Source organism: Cyclopterus lumpus, chromosome 3 (assembly GCF_009769545.1).
Source record: "Cyclopterus lumpus isolate fCycLum1 chromosome 3, fCycLum1.pri, whole genome shotgun sequence".
Taxonomy (NCBI): Eukaryota; Metazoa; Chordata; class Actinopteri; order Perciformes; family Cyclopteridae; genus Cyclopterus; species Cyclopterus lumpus.
The window spans coordinates 16,082,429-16,104,835 of record NC_046968.1 but is presented as its reverse complement, the minus strand read 5'-3'; the positions used below and the strand labels follow the sequence as shown (position 1 = coordinate 16,104,835).

General features: G+C 39.7%; 2 protein-coding genes across 2 annotated transcripts; one reads left to right on the top strand and one right to left on the bottom strand.

The window, feature by feature from the left end:
* Nucleotides 1-6,606: 6,606 nt before the first annotated feature.
* foxf1 (forkhead box F1) lies at nt 6,607-9,744 on the top strand. Its single transcript, XM_034526516.1, has 2 exons — nt 6,607-7,888; nt 9,034-9,744. The coding sequence occupies exons 1-2, from the start codon at nt 6,910-6,912 to the stop codon at nt 9,195-9,197; spliced, it is 1,143 nt and encodes a 380-aa protein (XP_034382407.1). The 5' UTR covers nt 6,607-6,909; the 3' UTR covers nt 9,198-9,744.
* Nucleotides 9,745-9,755: 11 nt separating this feature from the next.
* Nucleotides 9,756-18,953, bottom strand: mthfsd (methenyltetrahydrofolate synthetase domain containing). Its single transcript, XM_034526505.1, has 8 exons — nt 18,808-18,953; nt 18,367-18,470; nt 17,414-17,527; nt 17,036-17,149; nt 16,813-16,903; nt 16,187-16,299; nt 15,671-15,796; nt 9,756-14,199 (listed from the first exon to the last, which is right to left on the bottom strand). Exons 1-8 carry the CDS (start codon nt 18,833-18,835, stop codon nt 13,480-13,482), a joined length of 1,410 nt encoding a protein of 469 aa, XP_034382396.1. The 5' UTR covers nt 18,836-18,953; the 3' UTR covers nt 9,756-13,479.
* Nucleotides 18,954-22,407: the final 3,454 nt, after the last annotated feature.

The following is a 22,407-nucleotide window of genomic DNA, read 5'->3' as shown; positions in this document are numbered from 1 at the left end:
AGCTGTTTATGGCAGAACAGAGACGTTTGAGCTCCACAATAGGCAATTACCATGCCCACGCATTCCCCTCCCCTTCATTCAATTTGCGGTTTGTCTGTAGGTGGGTTTGGTTGTGCACAGATTAAAAATAGCCAAGCCATTCCAGACTAAAACTGCGAGGGACATGGAACACACATTGCACAAATGATATCTCCCATTGTGGTGTACTGTTTGGGAATTCTTAATTGCTTTTTCCGAAGCAGCTTGCCACAGGAAAATCCCCCTTCAGAGTAAAGAAAAAAAAGAATAAGTGGGCTGTGCGTAAACACCATAGATATTCTGTAAACGTGCATGTAAACACGTAAGTATAAACCCATGTAGCCCCATGTGCACCCATCAAACTGCCATTGAGGCTGTATCAAAGGAGCTGACCTGCAGCAGAGCCGGTTGTGGCCTGCGTCGGCCCTCCCTCTCTCCTTTGTGTTCTCCACTGTGGTTTCTGCTTCAGCTCTTTATTATTGATGTCTCTCCCTGCATCAGACAGGCCATGTTGGACAGGCCCTGGGAGGTGTGTGGGGCTGCAGGGTGGGGCATCAAACAGGCTCCACTCACTGCGGGACTGAATCTTAAAGGCCAGAAGAGAGGGGCGGTGAAGTAGGCTAATGGAATATTTTGATGTGTTTTCACTGGACCTTTTCTTGGAATAAGGAACTAGATAGCATTGAACTTTTTGAAAAAAATATCCATATTAATTATCAGTACCTGTACGGCAATAGTTACACTGAAGGCGACCATAGGAGCAGAAGTAATTCAATTCAACATGCATTCTTATTATAATTACGTCTATTAAATAGATTTGTATCAGATTTATTTTAAAGAAGGAGGATTTACTTGATTAATGCGATATCAGTGAATTATAAAATCAACTTTGAGAAATAAGAAATTATGGAAAGGTAAATATCAGTAAGCCAAGTATTCAACAATCCAATAATGTCTGAGTTAAAATACTCAATATTAGATTTAACATTTGCACTCCAATTTTAATATTCAATCTTTTACTTTCACATTCTTCACTAAAACAGATTTGAAGACCACACACAAACAACTGTGGAATAAGTGAATCCTAAAGCTATTAATGTTTAGTCATAGTGTCATGTAATTCACTTTGATGACCTAATGCATGCAGGGACAATGATGAACATAAATTGGATTTAATCATTCTCTCCCTGACAACGTTTTGTTGTTATATTTTGTAAAGATCTGAGAATGTTATCAATACGCCAAATATCCTACAAAATCCCAAAGCAGCCAATGCAATCTAAAACTTGAAAATATTCTGAAATACTGTTATTCATTTCTAATATTTTTTGAGGATTAAATACATACAGGCAAATATCAACCACACAAATAACAGCCCTAACCTAAAATCACATTTGTTCTTCATGCTTTAACCAACATGTCTAACCTCATTTTTTTATTTTCATTTTTTTACTTTTCATTGTTTTAACATGTTTGTGTTTATGTTTTGGGTGTTTTCTCCTGTTTCACACAGAAAATAGCTTATAAAACTTGCTGAAATAACGATTTTCTACAAACAGGTATTCTCAATTATGGGACATTTTCTCTCTAAGTGCTAACCACATTTGGACAGTTTTTGATTTGTAAAACCTCTGGACCTGCCAAATCCTCCCCACTGCTGTCCTTCATGTCAAATGATGTGGCGCTGCCCATGATCACAAAATAAACAAGAAAGAATTGTATTCTTTTAGCATTGTCTAAAAAGGCACGTTTTCTTTTCAACAGCTGTCAGAAAACAGAACCAAATCTGCTTTAACATGCGACAAAACTGAATACTGAAATAAGAAAATGGCAATCTGATTATGTGAGTTGATTAGATCTTACAAGACAGCACACTGGGGACTGTTGCGTGAAGTATTACTGAGGAGGCCGGGGTTCTCACAATAACGCATGACTCATATCTGAAGAACATTTGAACAACAAATAAATTGTTTTGTCGAATGCTCCAGAATCAAACGTCAAAAGACAGTTGACGCATACAGCATCCACTGATCCTTTGTATTATCTCTGCTGTGAATGGAGGTTTGAAATTGGTTAAAATTACAAATGTAACGATGTACGCTAATGTTCGATTTAATCTCCAATAATAGAGGTCCGTGTGGAAACAATTCCATTAAAGGTCTGCAATATCCAAATATAATCGACCACTCTTATAGCTGTCAATTGTTGCGCAGCTGATGATGCAGGTGTGCAGCGGAGGCGGACAGGTGGGCGTTTGTATGTGTGTGACACATGCATATGTCAAACGTTAAAATGGGAAGACCTATCACATCCTCTGCTTGAATGACGTGTGACAGACATCAGTGAAATATATGTCTGACGCCTTCCCATCAGACTAACGATACACGAGTCTATAATAAGAATTCATACTTCGTTTGCCACTGAGCCAGACGCGTCTGTGCTGCCCGTAAAGCTGTTGTGGGCTCAGTGTCACGCTCAAGGACACGACTGCAGGGCGAATGTTTGCAAAGCTTGAATGAGCAGTGACATGTGAAAAGTAACACAAGCTTGTAATTAATCAACCGTTTCTCTAAGCGAGTCTGTATCAAGGCACTACTTTCCCTTGCGCCTTCACACACGCACACTTAACATCGCAATGAACATATATATTTCCAACAGAATTAAAAAGTCGTCGAGCGCACTTCTGCTGCAGCTGATTACCGGAGAGGGTGGTGCCCATCAAATACACTTCAGATCCACGTAGAGACGCAATGCGCGCAATCAGCGGTCTGCTAGCAATCCCGTCCTTTCTCGTTCACATAAACACCACTTGAACGAAAATATACACGGCCACCTACAGCGCAGGGAAAGTGATGAGGGGGTGTCCACCTCGACATTACACTGTTTTCAATTAACGCGACAATGCGGAGTGACCTGCAGGCGACACTGCAGAGACGGAGAGCCAGAAAACAGAAGGGATACCTCTTTAAATGGTCGGATTAAAATAAACAACCGTAAAAGTCTTTACTCTAAATGTGCATTTAAAATAATTTCATAAAATTAATGATTTCCTCATGAAAACATTCTAGATTAACAAATGTAAATATAACTCGAATAATTAGGTTTATAGGATCACATCTAAAACGCACCTTTTTGTTTGTTGAGTATTTCTGCGAAAAACAGCTTGTCAATTGTATGTGTGCCGTATTGTTTGCCATTTTAGTTGTACATAACATGATAAAAAGATTAAATAAAATCAGAGAACGCTGTATGTTAATATCAGAGAATCACATTATTGATATCAGACCATGTAGACAATTTGTAATTTGTAAAATCTGCTGCTATTACATTTAATTGTTTTAATTAGATTATTCAATTATGCATCTTTGAATTGATTTGAAAATATATTTATAAAAATGAGTTTGCTTTTTTTTCCGCCAAACTATAGGCTCTACATCAGTTCAAGACAACAGTTTTAACACACGATATCAATTGCATGTGAAGAAGTTAAACATTTAATAGGAAAGTTGTTTGCTCTATAACCGACTAGCGATTCAAGTTCAAGTTGCCTGAGTTTACGGCGGTTGATCGATCGCTCTGTCTCCTGTCCTCCAAACAAAGTCCCCGCGGCCTCTCGGTGACCCTCCGCGGCCTTCCGAGGAGCAGAGCTGGCTTACTTCTCAAAGATGATCGTTCGTACAGAACATTTCGTCTACAAGTTTGGCACTTCAAATTCTCGGAATCCCTCTTGATCGGGCCTCGTCTCCCCAGCAGTTCAATATGTTTCTGTGAGGACAAATCTAATTACGTCGCTGACCGCTGCAGCTGTTCAATATATAGTCCGCTTCTTGTATATGCCTATTTGTTATGAATAAGCAATACTTTTGACGTTTTGGCGGTATTTATCTACTTGCTCACATCATAGGACAATTTATTGTCGTGATGGGAGAACATCGTCAATTGGCTAATATCAATATTTTAATGAGCAATGATTAAACTAATCCTAAAAAAAAGGCCTGTAACATAAATCTGAACGAACTGTCAATCGAGAAAAAGGCCTGAATGGTATATCTTTGGCCTGTTGATGTGTGCCATTGAGTTGACGGACCGGAGAATGTAGCCAATAAGAAACCATTTACATTTGTTGCAGAACGTTGCAACATTTTGAAGGGGTCCATTGGTTTTAGTGCACTAAATAACGGTAAGACCGTCCGGAAAGCCTGTCAGGGCTGTGCACTCTGCGGTGCACCTCCACCTAAGTGGCCGAGCATTCCTGAGGATGCAGCGCTGTCAAATATTTCATGATGGGACGTCATGGAAAAGTGCACGACTTCGTCTGCGATGGAGCAACGGGGAAGCTCTGACCTCGGGACTCCAGCCTCCAGCCTCAGTGATGATGACGAACATCATTGGCCACCGACGCTGCAACAGCAACTATTCCCTTGTACAATATATTGTGAAATGCTGGATATAACATGATACGCGTTATTATATTATGACGACACTTGCAATTTGTTGTCATTGACAAAACGTCAAAGGTATATTACAAAATAAATAAGTGTAGATATTTCTATTGATGGAAGAAGAATGGGGGAGTATAGCGCATCACAATTCCACACTGCTTTGCGTAAACATTGAACCACGGACACTGCTTTGGATGAACGTGCAAGTTAGAAATATGTATGTAGGCCTTATGCACAACAAAGAAAGACCAACATGACATGGGCCGAATGAGCGTGTGAGGGGGGAAAGCGCCCTAATGGAATGAAGTCATCAGCGGTAATTAAATGCAGTGGGCAGAGAGAGAGGGGACGGGAGCGCGCCTGCCCCTGGTGCGCGCTGGGTGGTCTACTCCCCTGATAAATGTGTGGCCCTCACTGCAGGCGAGTGGCCGAGCAGGCATCGGTTAAAACAATACTTACATTCATTTATCCACGAGTTCAAATCTCCTCTGCAACAGGAAAAACTAACAGCGGCACGCCTGTCACCTTTGGGTTGAGCAAGATAATTTTACAATTAATTGTTTTCTCGACTGAAACAAAAGATGGACTGGACATATCCATAAACAATTTTATATTTCGGTTATACATCGACATTTGATTTAAATGTATTTCTTGAAATTGAATCGTAACGTAAACATGCTGCCACATTATTTTTCTGAAACATAATATTAACAAAGCTGCAGTGACCTTTATGCAGGCAACAAAGTCTGCAAAGAGTCTGGTTTTAACGCACAGGGCAAAGACATTTTCTCCGGTAATACTTTCCATTGTAGCAAAAAGCACCGTCATCATAAGCATAGAAACAGTAACGCCGGCAGAGATCAGAAGCGCAGCCAGCTCGACTAACTGAACCCAGGGAGAAGCACAAGGTTACAGGCTGCCGCTATCGAGATCTCCAGGGAACAATAAGTAATCTACTGTCAACAGTTTTAGGTTATGGATCGATCGTCTTTCAGTAGCTCTCGACCAGAGCTGCGTATACAAGGCAGTAAAACGAACTAAAATTAAGCGTTTCAACAACAATGAAACAAACTGCTGCGCATCTTATTCTGCGTGGATTACAATTCAGTTTCAGCCTTGAGGCATAGTTAGGCTTCGTTTATCCTCATTATTCTATAGGATATAATGTCATATAAAACCAACTAAACATCCACGCGGTGGCCCTAAATTAAGGCGGCCACAGCTCTGCTGGTAACTTATTGACTCAGAAGTGTTAATCCACTTTACCTTAATTCTGGATCCTTGGATAGTAAACTGCCTGCAGGAGTCGATCTCAAGTCCGCGTCCGAGTTTCTGTACTCACAGCTCCGCAGAGCTTCCACCTCACTCCTGCTGCGTCCCTGCGTAAATATTATGACTGCATTATACAAACAATATTCATGTGCAAAAACGTCCAACATTACCACAGGACGCCGCGAACAGACCGGCATATCGCATCAGATTGAGTATTAGCTGATCTAACGGGGCTTTTGCTTGATTTTTTATTTAAAGAAGGCCATGGAAAATGTTTACATTTTGCTGTCTAAACATCCTGCCCATGTTCCTGTCTATCTTTTACAGAAATCAAGAGGGTGGTTTTCAATAAGAGGGGCATGTTCTCTGCTAAATACTTTTCATGCACAAAACATGTTTTATAAAATATTTCATAAACGTAAAACCAATGAGCTATTTGACGTGCTGGTGCATCTGCATGTGACCTGCAAATCGAGAGATACCGTTTTTTCTCTAGGTTTGTAAACCTTTATAGCACTAACAACAATCAATGTTGACCATAATAATATAAGTACAATACAGTTAAATTACAAAACAGGGAGATCAGAATCTCCATCTAAATACCCTATGTTATTACTATGTTATTATATAATACACGATAAACCATTTGAATTTATTATATTCAACAGCATACAGAGTGTAGCTTATTAAAGGCTGTATATACAGTATATTCCCTATTTCAATGTAAAGAATGGAAAAAACATTTCCCTGAAAAGTGAACGCACACATGTGCTTGCTTACAGCCCACCACTGGAGTAGGAGGGAACTGGGCGGGTCCCAACATTAGGATGGCCAAGACATCCAGCTTCCAATGCGCTGATGGCAACAGATAAGTAAAAAGTGAGCTCCTCGGACGCACGACAACACACCAACTGAAGTGGAAAGCGGCTCCTGTTCTGCTCCTTATTCCATTTCGGACGTTGCATACAAGGCGGTACGGCTTCAGACTGCTGCAGGACGCAATCAAAAGGAAGAAGTCCGAGTTAAGAAGACAGTCTTTGGCTCGTGCGTTACATTTACTTGGTTTCTTTTCTCAGCTCTTTATGTCAGCGAATCAGTATCTAACTTTGTAGTGTTTATAGCTGGAAAGCTGGAAAGCATCAATCGAGTGTGCCATCACGAAGACAAAATTGAACTAATGACGGCAGAGGTCCAGCAGCCACCAGCGCAGACTCCTGGCCAGAGCAGCCCGATGTCTGCCCCGGAGAAGCCGCACGGACAGACCGCGGTGATGGAAACCACCTCTTCCACGACGAAAACCAAAAAGACAAACGCAGGGATCCGCAGACCAGAGAAACCCCCCTATTCATACATTGCTTTAATAGTCATGGCGATCCAGAGCTCACCAACCAAGCGCCTGACGCTCAGTGAAATATACCAATTCCTGCAGAGCCGCTTCCCGTTTTTTAGGGGCTCATACCAGGGATGGAAGAACTCCGTGCGTCACAACTTGTCCCTGAACGAGTGCTTCATTAAGCTGCCCAAAGGCCTCGGCCGGCCAGGGAAGGGCCACTACTGGACTATCGACCCGGCCAGTGAGTTTATGTTCGAGGAAGGCTCTTTCAGAAGGAGACCCAGGGGGTTTAGGCGCAAGTGTCAGGCGCTGAAGCCCATGTACAGCATGATGAACGGCCTGGGATTCAACCACATCCCCGAGTCCTACAACTTCCAGGGGAGCGGCGGGGGCCTATCCTGTCCGCCAAACAGCTTGTCTCTGGACAGTGGGCTCGGAATGATGAATGGACACTTGGCAGGTAACATGGAAGGGATGGGTCTGTCCGGCCACACCATGTCACACTTGTCGAACAACAGTGGACATTCCTACATGGGAAGTTGTACAGGATCCAACGGGAGTGATTATCCCCACCACGACAATTCTGCCTCTCCTCTGCTCACCAGCGGAGGAGTCATGGAGCCTCACCCAGTCTACTCGAGCTCAGCCTCGGCGTGGGCTCCGGCCCCCTCTGCCTCGCTGAATAACGGGGCCTCCTACATAAAACAGCAGCCGCTGTCTCCTTGTAATCCAGGGGCCAACTCGCTGCAGCCCAGTTTGCCCACACATTCACTAGACCAATCGTACCTGCACCAGAACGGGCACAACACTACAGATCTACAAGGTAGGCTCAATGTTATATTCACCTCTAATGTATTACTTACAACTGTAACATGGTGCTTAAAACTGTGAAAATTAGTGAGAAAATGTAAATCATTTGAAATATATAATGATGATGATGACGATGATGATTTACAAATGCCAAACCATTTCATTATCAGAGGGTCTGAACAATATGTTCTACCTATAGGCTCACAGATGGTTATAGTCTTCTGCCAAACGTGGGCTTAAAATCATTGATTTGGCATATTTGAAAATCACTGCGTTTGCGTCACGGAACAAAGGCGTATATCTTATATTGTAGACAATAGGAAATAATTAAACTCGCGCCCGTTAAGGAAACTGATAGAACTAAAAGAAACCACGTATTCTCTACCACAGAAATTTAAGTTGAATTACCACTATGCTCCAATCGAAACAGATTACAGTTTCCAAATAAATCCATTTGTAGGCCTATGGCGTTTCCAACTCGCACGCTTTCTGTTTCTGAAAGTCATAACAATACAAATAAAAAAAAGACAGCATGGAGAGTCCGTGCCAATCTCCGGGCAAGAAAAACAAACGCGGTCAGGACAGGCTGTCTTACCCAGTGGCCACGACTCCTCCGGGACTGGCGTGCAAGACAGCCACTGTCAATTAGCCCTGAAGCAGCCTCCACGTTGGACTATCTTAATCGAGCTTGCTAAATGGACTTAATGGCCAATTTATCGTGGAAATATCATTATCAATCTTTGATGAAGTATTCGATATTGGGATACCTTTTACAAAAATATGTGGGGGAAACACGAGTAGGCTACTAGATTATCTTTTTAATGTGACAGTTGTTTCTAACACAAATCTATTATTATTATTATTATAATAATATTATTTTATGCTTTACACTTTCAATTAACAATTGATCCCTAAACTCAAAGTCAAGGCTACGGCTGCTCTAAGAGGAAACGTATATCATGAATAATGCACCATAAAAGTAGCCTACAAATTAAATCCTACACAAAATGTGGAACTGTTATAATCCTTCTTGTCTAATTGTCTGTAATATTTAAGCGTCTATAAACCCACTTAGACGTTGTCAAAGTCTAATTATACTAAGGCTAGTTGTGACCTTACATATTGTCATTGTTTTAATCCATATTTTAAATTTCGTAGGTATTCCTCGGTACCATTCCCAGTCTCCGAGCATGTGTGACCGAAAGGAGTTCGTCTTTTCGTTCAACGCCATGACGTCCTCCACGATGCACTCGCCGAGCAGCAGCGCATACTACCACCACCAACAGGTCTCCTACCAGGACATCAAGCCCTGCGTCATGTGATGATGTCCCCGCAGACCAGAGGACGGGGTCACAGACTTGAGCCGTGCAGCTGGGTGAACGCAGACGAGAGCAGACGAGTAAATAACCACTGAGAGACACGAAGGCATGCCCCGGCCCGTGGAGAGCACCCACTGCTTCAAGTAGACCGGACTACTTTTGTTTCACACAGCGACAAAGACGCGGAGACTCACAAAGCAACCACATAATAATAATATATAATAATATTAAAACAACTTGGTCATGCCATCAACATCGACCAGCGGGGTAACGACTGGGTGTATGAGACCCTGCTGCTGTTTGGTACTTAGTCCTGCAGCGCGGATGACTACCACTTCACACTTTTGTTAATGTTTATTGCTCTTGTTAAAGTAGGTCAATGTACAAATGCACACGTCAATTTTCTTCGTCTGACGTTTTTACTTTTTTCTCTGATAAATTAGACTGAGGCTCTTTTTTTCTTTTGGACTTTCAACGTTTATTTCAACAATTATGGACATCACATAAAACATGCCCATATATATTGTGTACAAACGATGAAGGCACTTTTTGAATAACCAAAGCGCATCTTTTTATTTATTCTGTCGGCCTACATATTTTAATTTCAGGCGAATTGGCCAAGGAGGTATATTCTTTATTGGCAATATTTGTCAGAACGCTTGTTATTGTTTTGAAATGAAAATGGAGGATATATTGTAAGCACTGTTGTTGTCTTTGTTAGAGATATGTAGACTATTAATTTCAGCACTGTATATAATGTTAGGGAAATTAGCAAGGGTCCAATGAGGGCAACTTTTTAGGCTATATATTACAACAAATCATTTGTAAGAAATAAAATATATCTGTTGGGCTATTTAAGCCTAAATCCACCAAACAAATTGATTTCTTCACACACACAATTATTGCCAAATGTTTTCACTGCAAATTAAATGCACCAGAACTGTAAATCACACTTTTACACAATCAAACAAAAATTACCAGCATTCAAAATAAACTAATAATAAATTGAACGGGACATAAATGTATAGTCCTGCCATTAAATAAATAAATCAAATTAAAAAGGTAATCTAATCTGAGTTCACTTGGTTTTGATCTACTAATCTTTAAAGCCTAAAGATGAAAGCATAATGGGCATACAAGGTTTACAATATAGTACTAAAGTACACATGTTAATAGCAAAGTGGCGTCTTGTTATAATGCAGTTCATGACTGAGGTCAGAACCTGACCGTTTAAGTCTGTGTGTTTTCAACTGGTCCCCTTAGCAGCTACACCTGTTAAGGAAAACTGATATTGAATGAACAAATCTGATTTTCCACAAAACCATGATTAATTGATTATGGATTTTAAATAAAGGCTTTCTGAAATCAATTGTTCACTATGTTACGAGAATGTAAGCGGCAATTAAGGCCTAATAACATCAGAGGCAAAAATCTCAATGTTGTTTGGTTACCGGTTGAGAAACCTACAATACTAATACTGGTTAGTTGTCGGTTCCCTAAAAAACATTTTGCTCAAAGGATGATTCTGTTGAATAACTCAGAGGGGTCCAAGAAGCACTAACCTTTGAGAATCTACATAAAGAAATGGGCTTAAGAAAATAAAAATTAGAGGTTCAGTGAGATTTACATCAAATATAAAGGGATGCTAGGCAAAAGCTTTGTTTTTCTTCTTTAAAAAAACCTTAGAAATTACCCAAATAAAGTGAAAAATAGCAGAGGCACAAGAATAAGACGTGAGCACATAATGAAGTGAATGTCTTATCACAATCTTTTCTTATTTGAGTTTGAAAATAACAGGTGTTTCAAATGTAGAAAAACATGGCTGCCGCAATCTATTTTTTTTTTGAGCACCCAAATAGTTCACTCAGTCAAGTAACTGAATCGTAATTTAAGATGTTTTTCTGTTAATTTTGATCTTGTAAGTTATGCTGTCGGGGCTTGAGTGTATACATCTGAACTCCGTCCATAAGTATTCTGCATCTTAACACTTGAGTTGCTTTGAAATGACCACTGACTGAACCCCAGTAGAAGGAGCAACGCCATCGAGCTCAGGGAGTTGAACAGCGCATTAACAGACTGATGACATTTGCCGAGGTTCAGGTCTCTGGCAGGGCAGAGGGAGTGAGATGGGGCTCCACAGCTGTTCCCTCAAGCTGCATGACAGCTCCATAAAAAGGCCGAAGCTGCTCTGTGCAGACAGACATGCTGTGTGCTTGGGACTTCAGTCAAAACAGCACACTGGTCCAACACTGCAGACGGACGGGAGTGATCCTTTACGTCTGTGCAGAGACACGGGAACATCGATTCAAACCTCACAGGGCACGGGATGCAGGTGTTTGGGGGCTTAAGTCTGGAGGAGTGCTTACATGCTTTTAATTCTTAGTATTTCAGCTTAAATTAATCTTTCTCTCTACCAGCACCAAAACAAGTCACCAAATGAATTGTTATACTAAATTATATATTTGTCAACAATAAAACACTAACTGGATGCATAATGCAAAATTGGCTCAAGATGACAAATGTAAAACCATTTAAATAATTTTGTGACTCAAGGGTCTGAGATTTCATGCTTTTAGTTTAACTTTTGCTATCCAAGTATTGCTCTCCTCATCAGAACAAGCTGTATAATTTATAAGGATAGTTTGAGGGGTAACACGTTGTGAAAATTGGACTAAAACAACGTAGGAGTTTTTTTTTTTACAGGTTTGCAGTTTAATCTCCAAAAAGCAGGTGCCAGTAACTAAATGGCGCAAAACTATGTGAAGTCTCAATACCCCTAAAGTGTCGTCAAAGTAAGATTCTACAGTTTTTAATAAAAAGAAAAAAGACACTTAGCCAGTAGAGTCAAACTTCAATGGAGAACGTTATAATGGTTACAAACGGATGCATTAACACTAGAACAGTTCAGCCGGCACCGTAGCATCTCTTAACCGTTACATGGTGAGCCTGGCTTCATACTCAAACTGGCCAAACCAAACAGAAAACCATGAATGTGTCATTTCTATGAACAAAAGATACAATTATCACTGTTTAAATGTACAATGTTAATTTCCAAAATATTCTGAAAAAAAACACAAGTAGAAACTGCAAGGAAGAAATCAAAAAGCATAACTCCAACAAGGCTACAGAAACCTCTAAATTAGTTATTTTAAAATAAAATAGGTTTAGATCTGTATAATCAGCATCTAGATCCAGATCCTAGTTTAAATACATGGAAGGATAAGGATTTCTTAAGAATACCTGAACCCTAGGCCGTATGAAAGGGTGAATTGTGAAAAATAATTCAACTCGTCAGAATTATCATGAGTCAATCATGACTGAATTATGGTCATTTAAACACAATATGTTGCTGTAGTCTGTAATCAAAATGGTATAAAATGTGAAAATATATTCAGATCCTCCAAGTTTGGTTGCAACTGCACAGTATAGCAATGTATGCCAATTAATGTCAAATGAGTCTATTCCACAATGGAAAATAAAAATAATGCTATGGTCATTCAAATATGATAGATTGTGAGAGTTGAAAAACGTGTTTTTAAAAGAATCAACTCCTGTGTAGTCAAACATGGGTGTGGATATAATAAATATATATATATATATATATATATATATATATATATATATATATATATATATATATTAATAAAATGTAGGACATGGGATTCTTTCCTTCTACTGGTAAGCTTCTGGGCTCAGGAATCGTCAGGATGGTATAAATGGTTTAAATGACCACATGGTTGCGCCATCTGCAACAAAAATTAAAACAGCTCATCTTTGAGCCACGACCTTAGTAAATAGTTTTGAGATTAACAAGCAGACAAACAGGTTTAAAAATAAGACTCCCTCGGAGAAGGAAAGTATGAGAACGCTTTACAACAATTTACTCTACAAATGTATTTTAACAAAGACTGTATACAGTCTACAGTTTTAAAGGAAAAAACTCTCCATCTTTAAGAACTACTCAAAAAAGGGCCTTGAAAAACAGAAGGCTCTCGAGACAGACCGTGAGAATAAACAAGGCACATAGGTGTTTTGTTACGTATTGTGAAATGGTATATGTACAAAATACCTTTTTAGTGAAATGCTTTTTGATTAAACTAATTGCATATTCTATTCATATTTTTTAAGCCAGTCTTGGCCGTCAATTTAGACGTCAATGGTTCAAATAACTGATGTCCTCTTGTAATAAATCCCAAAATATCAAAAAACTAACTTATTTCTTCTTAAGGCAATTTTACGTTGCTCCACAATTAATACTTCTTGGGCTGAGTATTGCATATTGCTATTACTCCTCAGTCTTTTCATTGGTGTCACTCTCAGTATCTGCTGGTGGAGTATTGGATTTCGGGGGTGTTGATGGTCTTGGTCGCCGATTGGACTGTCCAGACCTCTTGCCTCCCCGCTGGCTCTTGGCCAGCTCAGCCTGCAGACTGTGACCATTCAGACTTAGATCCTGCAGAGCCTCCAGGGCCAGCTCTGCAGCCTGAGGGTCACAGTAGTCCAGGAAGGCCCTGTGTTGAGCTCCCTGCCAGGTGAGCCTCAGTGGGGCGGCCTCCTTCTCTCTGAGGGCAGCTTTCAGCTCACTCACACGCAGGCCAGCAGGGATTCCCCCCAGATAAACTGTGGTCACACTCAGAGGGAGCTTACGTTGAGACATGACTTCACTTCCCCCCTCCTCTGGGCCCTTTTCCTTCATGTTCTCTCCTCTTTTCCCCTTTCCTCTCTCATAACCTCCCCCACCATCTCCTCTGCTTTCTTTCCTCACTCTAGCTGGGCGCTGTCTGGCTTTCTTTTCTGACTCTGTGTTCTCCTGTTTGGATTCTCCCATATCATCCTGGTGTATGTTCTGCCTTGGCCTCCGTCTGGTCTGCCTTTTGGGTGGACCGGTCTGACCAGGCTCTGCTGCAGTGGGGGCCTCCCCGAGTGTTACATCCTTTCCAGCCTGCTCCTCCAGAGCACGCAACTTCTTCAGGATGGGGATCTTCTCCAGCTTTTCATTGTCCAGCTGAAGACCCAAAAATGGACAGGCTCAGTAAGGCTGAAAGAGGTGTATCACTCGCACACTCACACATTAACAATGCACCATACCTACGGATTAATTAGACTAATAAAGCGGACAAATTAATTGGTATTATACCATCCTGCTCACAGCCCATGCTATAGTAACAAGTACCTTTATAGCAGCAGGAGATTTAAAAATAAAGACTACCGTCTTGATTTGTTGAGCCAGTACGTTTCTTGGCAGCCTTTGATATGGACCAGTCTTGAAAAGGATATACAGGTCTATTGTTTTTAGACTGGCCTGTTTGACCCGTCGTTCTGGCTGGGCAGAGGAGCCTTTGATAATCAGACATGGCCTTCCTGCCAGTGAGGTCACTGGGTCCTGTTTACTTACATGCATGTCTTAAGGAGCCCAGAAGACACAGAAACTCGCCACAAGTTAAAAATAATGCCCCACATCATGTCTAATTAAAGAAAAATTATCAGGTGGAAAAACACTCTACTTACTGACTCATATTTAAATAACAGAAGATAAAGGTTGCTCTTGTTTTAGCATATAATGTATATGCTCTGTACAGTGTGTACTAAAACACTAATTATTACTGATTAAAAGAGTGAACAGAAAAGACGAAAATAATAAGTGGAAATTAGCATTATTGCAGATAAATTAAATGCATACAGAGGGGTGCAATGACAAAGTGAGTCCTCTGATGAGATGTGGTGTCACCACATGCCCATTAGAGGGCAGTGTCGCTGAGCAGAGGGACTAAACATTTTGTTTGCGCTCAGGATAGAGCATCTCTATTCAATAAACTTTCATCTGTTCCAGTTTAAGAGTCAAAACGATCAAGACAGGCCACAACTAAAACATTACAGCACAATGGGTCTTCAGATGTCTTATAACACATACAAAATAATCCGTTTGTAACACATTTTATGATAATTGGAATGACATCCATTTAAAATGTATCAATTTTGTTCATTATGATGCATTTTTAATATAGAAAATGTGTTTTTGTAATAATAATAATTTGTGCAATTTAGAGTGCTTAACATGCAGCACAACAGAGGTTCTGATTGTGTAAAGATGAATCACTTATGTTTATCTCAACTGGTTAAACAATGGGTTGAACCATCGTGTTATGCCTGTTAAATTTTCCTCAGTCTGATGAGCCACCACACTGTTTATCATAAAATGTATTATGCAGGTCTTAAATTTGTTCCATTTTAAGATTAAGATTAATAATAATAATAATAATAATAATAATAAATTGAATTTATATAGCGCTTAAAACATTACAGGACTGAATCCCTGATGGCTTTTTTAAATTACGCTGTTAATGAAATGGATGTAGTGATGTTTTCCATCCTTTTTCTTGATGCAATATTTTTAAACCAACCTAAAATACCTACCACTGTAAATTGTGGACTTGCAGTAGCACTAGACACAGCAAAGAAAAGTTATTTGAATTTACCTTAGTCCAGAAGATTCCCTGTGGTTTGGGGAACTGGCAATCCGTTTTAATGACTCTGGTAGGTGTGAGGATGTAGTCCACTGTCAGGTCATGGCTTTCTATTATCTCTTCTGAAATATCCACCACCTGAAAGTACACATATCCCAATAAGCACAAGTCAGTAATCAGTTGTTTGATCAACAATGACATTTTGTTAGGGTTAGTTTATGTAAAAAAATAAATAATTACTTGCTTGTTACAACTTATGAAATATGCGTGTACCTGTGAGACCTTCAGAAGTTGTGTCACGCATTTGACATTAATTTTGCCATTTTACAAACTGATTGGTCCAAAATACATACACAATGATTATCTTACCATTGTGGATATAGCATACACTCCCATTTTTGTGTTATGGTTTTAATTCGATAAGGTGAGTCAAAATACAGGCAGCTTTAATCAAATAAAGTTCATCTGTACTTGAAAAGATATAGAAAAGAATAAAGAGCCATGACAGAACAGAAAGAGTAAACTAACCTGGCAGTCATGGACAATAGTAACCACCACAGTAGACTCATTCACAGCTCCCATGGAGGCCATCATGCCAAACTCCAAGTCAGCAAAGCCCTCTCCTTTTCCAATCCGCAAGCCTGCAGAAGAACCATTTTAAAAAAAAGGTAAGTTCAGAATAGTGCGATACAAAGAAATAGAAATGTGCACTCAATAGAGTGATCTCCGCCAGGTGTCGCTGCAACATCCACCGCTGTTTAAAATGTCATACAATTGTTGATCAAATAACAGATTACTGATATTGGGCTATACAAAATATACTGAATTGTTCCCATTACATTGCACAATACATAAGTGTAGGATGGAATAACATACTGTTGATTTTGCTTCCCATAGTCTTAATTAGTATTTGAACTGAAATAAATAATTTGCACGTTATCTAAATCTGCAAAAAAGCAGGTAAAAATTGTGGATTTAATTTTTATATTTATGGGCGAAGTGTGTTTTAATCTGATTTACTTTATGGAGAAATTGGTCTTGGGCTCACAACTCTGTTGATCTACCATCATTTTTAAAAAGTCATGAATAATCATCTGTTAGTGACGCAAATTTGCAATTGATTTGGTATGGTGAAGTGGTGAATCGTTGGTCACCTTTCTCTGACACCGCCACAGAGCCGACCACTACCAGTTCCACCTTCACCTTCGCATCCAGGTCCACAGGCACACTGAAGTCCCTCACACCCTGATGGAAGAAGTTCAGACGATAGGGCAGAGAAGATAAATTAGGAATATATTAGCTCTTGTGGGTTCATAAAATCACAATACAATTCTGTGTGGCCATGTAAATAAATATGTAAATTCAGCAAAATGAAACCTGTGAGGAAGAGCATATGCGTAGCTGTTCTTTGCTGGCTCCCTGGGGAGGAGTGATATTATTGAAAAGGCCAGTACGAAGACGAGGAGTTGGGACCAGTAAAGTTTTCTGCGCCTGTGAAAGATTTCCCAAAAAATTAGCCAACCGATACAGTTACTGAATATGATTAGCAGATGAATAATAGATTGGCAAACACTCAGTGAGAAATGACAACAATAACAAATGTGTAGATTCAAAAAGAGCAGATGCAAAGCATTGATGTGGATGAATTGTGTAAATCAAATTGACAATGTAATAAAACAGAAAGGACGAAAGAAAAAAAAAAAGTGCAATATAGCCTGGGTCACTTTGGTTCTTTGTGTGCATTTCCAGTGCTACCTGTAACACTGCAAGCCGGGCACCCTCCAGAGGTTTATCAGGATCCACCTTCACCTCAGTAGCCTGGGTGAACTCCTGCAGCTCAGACACCTTGGTACAGGCTGTGAAAGCACCCTGGATGAGAGGAGAGGAAAATACAAGGACTGACAACCATTTCTTTTTTCACCCCAGAATGAACTTACTTCCAAAGTGACAAAGCGCGCCTGCTGCTGAGGTCTGTCTGGGTTTACTTTGATTGTCTGGCTGGACTTGAACTCCTGCAGGTCTACAAGCCTGTTGCATGCTTGACTTGCACCCTGGCCACACAGTGAAAAACATTTTCATTCAAAAAGTAAAGTGATGCTGTGAAAACCCCATGGTGTCATTATTGTAGCAATAATGTTATCCATGCATAAGTTTACTTTCTTTAAAAACCGTTATGTGCAAATATTTTACTTGTCCATTTACTTTAACATATGGAACACACAAAGTACCGCACATTCATTTAGGAAAACATTTGTTTAAGAAATGAAATTGGCTGTAATTATGAAATTGAGTTTAGTATTAATACGTTAGTGTTTTTTTAATCAACATTTGATTCTACATAATAGGCTTCACTATGTTAATTCATAAATTGTTACAACTTTAAGTGTGGTTTTTACAGGTTGTCTAATTATGATAAAGCTCTGTGTTTTGAATGTAAGTTTTATTACTGACTACATACTGTCCTGAGTACTTGTGACACCCATGCAAAAGACAGTTAACAAATCAGTGAGTACACCACCCTTTTATTAATAAAATTGATTGAATAGATAAGCAGATGAAAGCCTTTGCAACAATGTCGACTTTAATGCAGCTGCATATTTTAGTTTAGTTGTCAGCATATTAATTTGGTTCACAATTAGTTATGAAGGAATATTGGATTGGTCGTGCACTGCAAGCCTTCGTCAATTAACTAACATGCTTTAACCTGCCTTGAAATTTGGGATTCTGTTGTGAACAGGCCTGGGGAAATTCGCCAGATTATTATCTTCGATGTAGTCCCAAACTTTCTGACGAATGTCCCATTTCGTCGCTCCTGTAGAGAAAAATAACGGTACAAGATTTAAAAATGGACGGCCAACATTAGCCGCACGTTTACAAATGCTAGCTACACATTAGCATGCGTTGGGCATCATTCATAGCGACAAAACAAACCTCACGGACACTTAATGTACCGGATTTATTTCAATAACATGCTTAATTGTCTTACTGATTATATAAATTAGTATCTTCGAAAACGGAAGATGCTTAAAAAGAACTACACTTAAAGCAGGTCGAAGTAGCACTAGCCAAACATTTACACACGCTACAGATTAGCATGCATCGACATTCATTTTTACCGTCAAAACAAACATCACGACCATTTAACCCACCAGGATTTATTTTTATGACGGGCTCCATTGTAGTATTGGCGATCCAAATGAGTCTCTGCTACAGCACTATACGCAGTAAAGTCTTACACGTGAGCTCTGTAACATAACACTGACTGAACAGCTGCTTGTCCGTGTTTTTCCTCACTACGGCGGCACAGAAAGGTCAATTTTAAGCAAACGCGAAACCGAAAGCGTGTCTGCCTAGCTGCCAGAGAACCTTACGTTACTATCGCGAAAGCACGTTTAAAGGAGCAATATAAGACATTGGAAGCATTAATATAGCAGCAAACAACTATTTGTTATGCAGATATGTATTGGAGCAATGTCTACCCGAGCAGACAACTAGGTCACTCTCCCTCTGTGTGTTGTTATAGGAGTTTACCTTTACTTTGTTGACATAGCCAGGCCGCTGCACGTAATTCTTGGTGCACGTAAGCGTGTCCCACTGGCTAGCTCGTGGCTGCAGCTCACCTTCCCGACCCACAGATTGGTCGTGGAAGTGTAGCACCCAGCCGTGCCCCCTTAGGTAAAACATGTGGTAACTCTGTCAGCATGCACCGTTAGCGCTCAGGCTTATCTATGTTAAGAGCTGTAAAGAGACAATCGAAACGCTCCCAAACTCATATGTTGCACATTTAACAACAAATTGGATGACAGTACAGTTTTGAAATACCTCCAAATTAAGTGAGTATTTGCATTTTTGGTAAATTATTCCTCTTCTACTTCTTGGCTGACTATACGCAAGTGTATTTACCACCTTTCAACAACAAGGTCATTTAGATAGCCTAAGTTACAAAAAGCAATAAAAGAAAGACAAGGCGTTATACAAAGACACACACAATGGGACTTTCCTCTTCATAGCATAACAATATTCAAACATATTTTAATAAAATATGATGTATTGCTTTAAACGTACCCAACAGCACAGAAGTAGCAGTAGCCTAACCATAGGTATTTCTACCTGCCCTACAAAATAAAACAGATGTTAGTCAAATTATCAAAATAGGTAGTGTTATACAATGTCATTTAATAACTTCACTTTAGATAATTTGCTAACATAATCACACTTTAAGATAGGTAAACAAATGGAATGCAGAGCTTTATTCTACAGTTTCCTTAAACTATACCACACCACCACAGTTGCTTATGATTTAACTGTAGGCCTAACTCTAACTGTAAGTCAAACTGTAGCACCAGCAGCAGGCCTTTAGGTGTCATGTGCTGATCAGCCCAGTTCTTGACCTCCAGAGAATTATTATAAAAATGATAAGGTCCACTCAATTTTCAGTCTAAAGATATTAATTCTCAGTATTCACATTATGATGTGAGTATAATATAGATACTGCATTCCCAAAGCCCCATGAAAGAATCCCATCTTCCCACAGTGTACTTTACCTCCCTGAAATTACCACATTAAACCTGATCATATGAGCCTTTGTGGTGTTCGGGTTGTATTTCCCCGCAATCAAACTGATTAGGACTTGTGCAGTGAAATTCCAGTAGATGGTTGTGTTTGTGGTGGTTTTGAAGTAGTTGCAGATGGTCTGAAGTATCCTGTTGAACTGTTTGACATTTTCTCCCTGGTATTGAGAAAATGAGGAGAGTCCCCCTCTGCTGATGAGCACTCTTCTTACATTATACTTGTGAACTTATTAGGCTCTTTGTAACAATAGCACTTTAATACATAACTGTCACAACTCTATATAATTGGATACACAATTTAATTTAACATAAGTACATGTGCAATCTAGCACTCAGAATAAACATATGCCAAAATTACTTTAATTTGGATAACATACTGTGATTTGCAGTATTAAAAAGTCATTGTAATTAAAAGACATTGCAGGTAGATAACAAGAAAATACAACTTGAAAATGAGACATTCAATTTAATTATGCCAGCTTAATATCTGTGGAATGAAAAGCCTGATCATCTCACAATTGGCCCTTTTTATACTTGATATTCTGACTTGTCTTGGTAGGGAAAGAGCAGGTGTTAACGATAGACAATCTACAGTTGTTACTGATAACATGAGCAGAGGATTGTGGCTCAGTATAGCCAGAAAAGCATGCTGACTTATTTACTGCAAAATGTGACCACATGCAGTAGGTCATCGTGGTATTTATTGTTATACTGAATTCGCATATATTGGAACATACGCAATCTTTTTCTGGTATACTAAATATTATGTTAGTATTGGTTTTGGAACACACAGTCAGTGTGTCCCAGTAAGTCATGACAGTGTGACAATAAACCAGCATGCACAATGCCAGAAACCTGTAACTAAATCAGTTAAATATAAATCAGCCATCATTTATTTTATGATTTAAACCTTCACTTTGTGTCAAAATGTCTTCATGTGAAAAAGGTCTATAGTGGAGATTCACAATAAAATCCTCAAATATAAAGGTCTATGGAGAACTTATTTTCTGTCTATGATTTTACTAAATGAAAATAATATGTGTTGTTCCATCCTGTATGGTATCCTAATGCGACATATGGATAAACTTGTATTTTATATGTATTTTTGTTAATGCTTTATATTACAGCCTGCACATTTGCAGAGTGTACAGCCATTGTAACAACAATGCCAACATGCTGATTAATGTAAAGAGTGGTCACAGTCCTAGTTCAGATTATCATGCAGTAGCAATAAACACAAAGTATATCTGAGGTTAATGGGAATGCCATTAGTTTATGAACCAAAGTATTAGACAAATATGATATGTGAATGGGTGAATGACATGTAATGTTAAAAGCACCTTGAATTTTCAGAAGACTAGAACATCTGTTTACCATTAAAAATCTGACCTGATGATAACAAGTCAAGTGATTACCTTTATAGAGCTGCCAAATCTAAACTTGTGTTTTCTTAAATAGGAGAGACTCTTTGTTTTCTTTCACTGCTTCTTGTGGCTGACCCTTGTCACAGAAGTAGAAGGAGGGTGTGACCCTGTTTCTGGTGGTGTGCTGTATCACACGATTACACGAGTGTGTCAGATTCTGCCACTAGAGGGCGAGCTCTACCAATAGATTCCCCTCAGCAGACAAAAAACATCATTTCGGGCTTCTCTGAAGGTATGGGATTCAGATTTCCGTCCTGCAACCTATCACAGACTAGTAACATAGTGTGTTATTTGTCATGTCATGTCAATTGTGTTTGAATGCCACACATGTCTTTTAATCATATGCCTTTGTCATCCAAGCACCATGCCTGAGCTCTGCATATCTGACATGAACTGACCCAAATAACTTCTAGTATATTCACAAACTATTATGCCACAAGCATGCACATACACACAGGGATACTCATTCTCACTCAGGCACAGACACAATTTCCTCCCGCCCGTGATCCATAGACCTCTCTCACACCCCATTCTCTCTGTCTGGGCAGGCTGCCAGCTCAGCCCTCCCTGGTCTCTCTCTCTCTCTCTCTCTCTCTCTCTCTCTCTCTCTCTCTCTCTCTCTCTCTCTCTCTCTCTCTCTCTCTCTCTCTCTCTCTCTCTCTCTCTCTCTCTCTCTCTCTCTCTCTCTGTATTCTGGACATACCATCCCAAGCCCAAGCCTCACAATGCTGTATTCACTAAACGAAGTGGTATA

What these genes read in the sequence shown, in the direction of transcription:
- mthfsd (XM_034526505.1), bottom strand. Translation starts at nt 18,835, where the DNA reads ATGGAGCCCGTCATAAAAATAAATCCTG. An exon ending in CGTCATAAAAATAAATCCTG is followed by an intron (nt 18,471 to 18,807) that starts GTGGGTTAAATG and finishes TTTTCTCTACAG; the next exon opens with GAGCGACGAAATGGGACATT. An exon ending in CTATTGTCCATGACTGCCAG is followed by an intron (nt 15,797 to 16,186) that starts GTTAGTTTACTC and finishes GTGTACTTTCAG; the next exon opens with GTGGTGGATATTTCAGAAGA.
- foxf1 (XM_034526516.1), top strand. Translation starts at nt 6,910, where the DNA reads ATGACGGCAGAGGTCCAGCAGCCACCAGCGCAGACTCCTGGCCAGAGC. An exon ending in CAACACTACAGATCTACAAG is followed by an intron (nt 7,889 to 9,033) that starts GTAGGCTCAATG and finishes TAAATTTCGTAG; the next exon opens with GTATTCCTCGGTACCATTCC.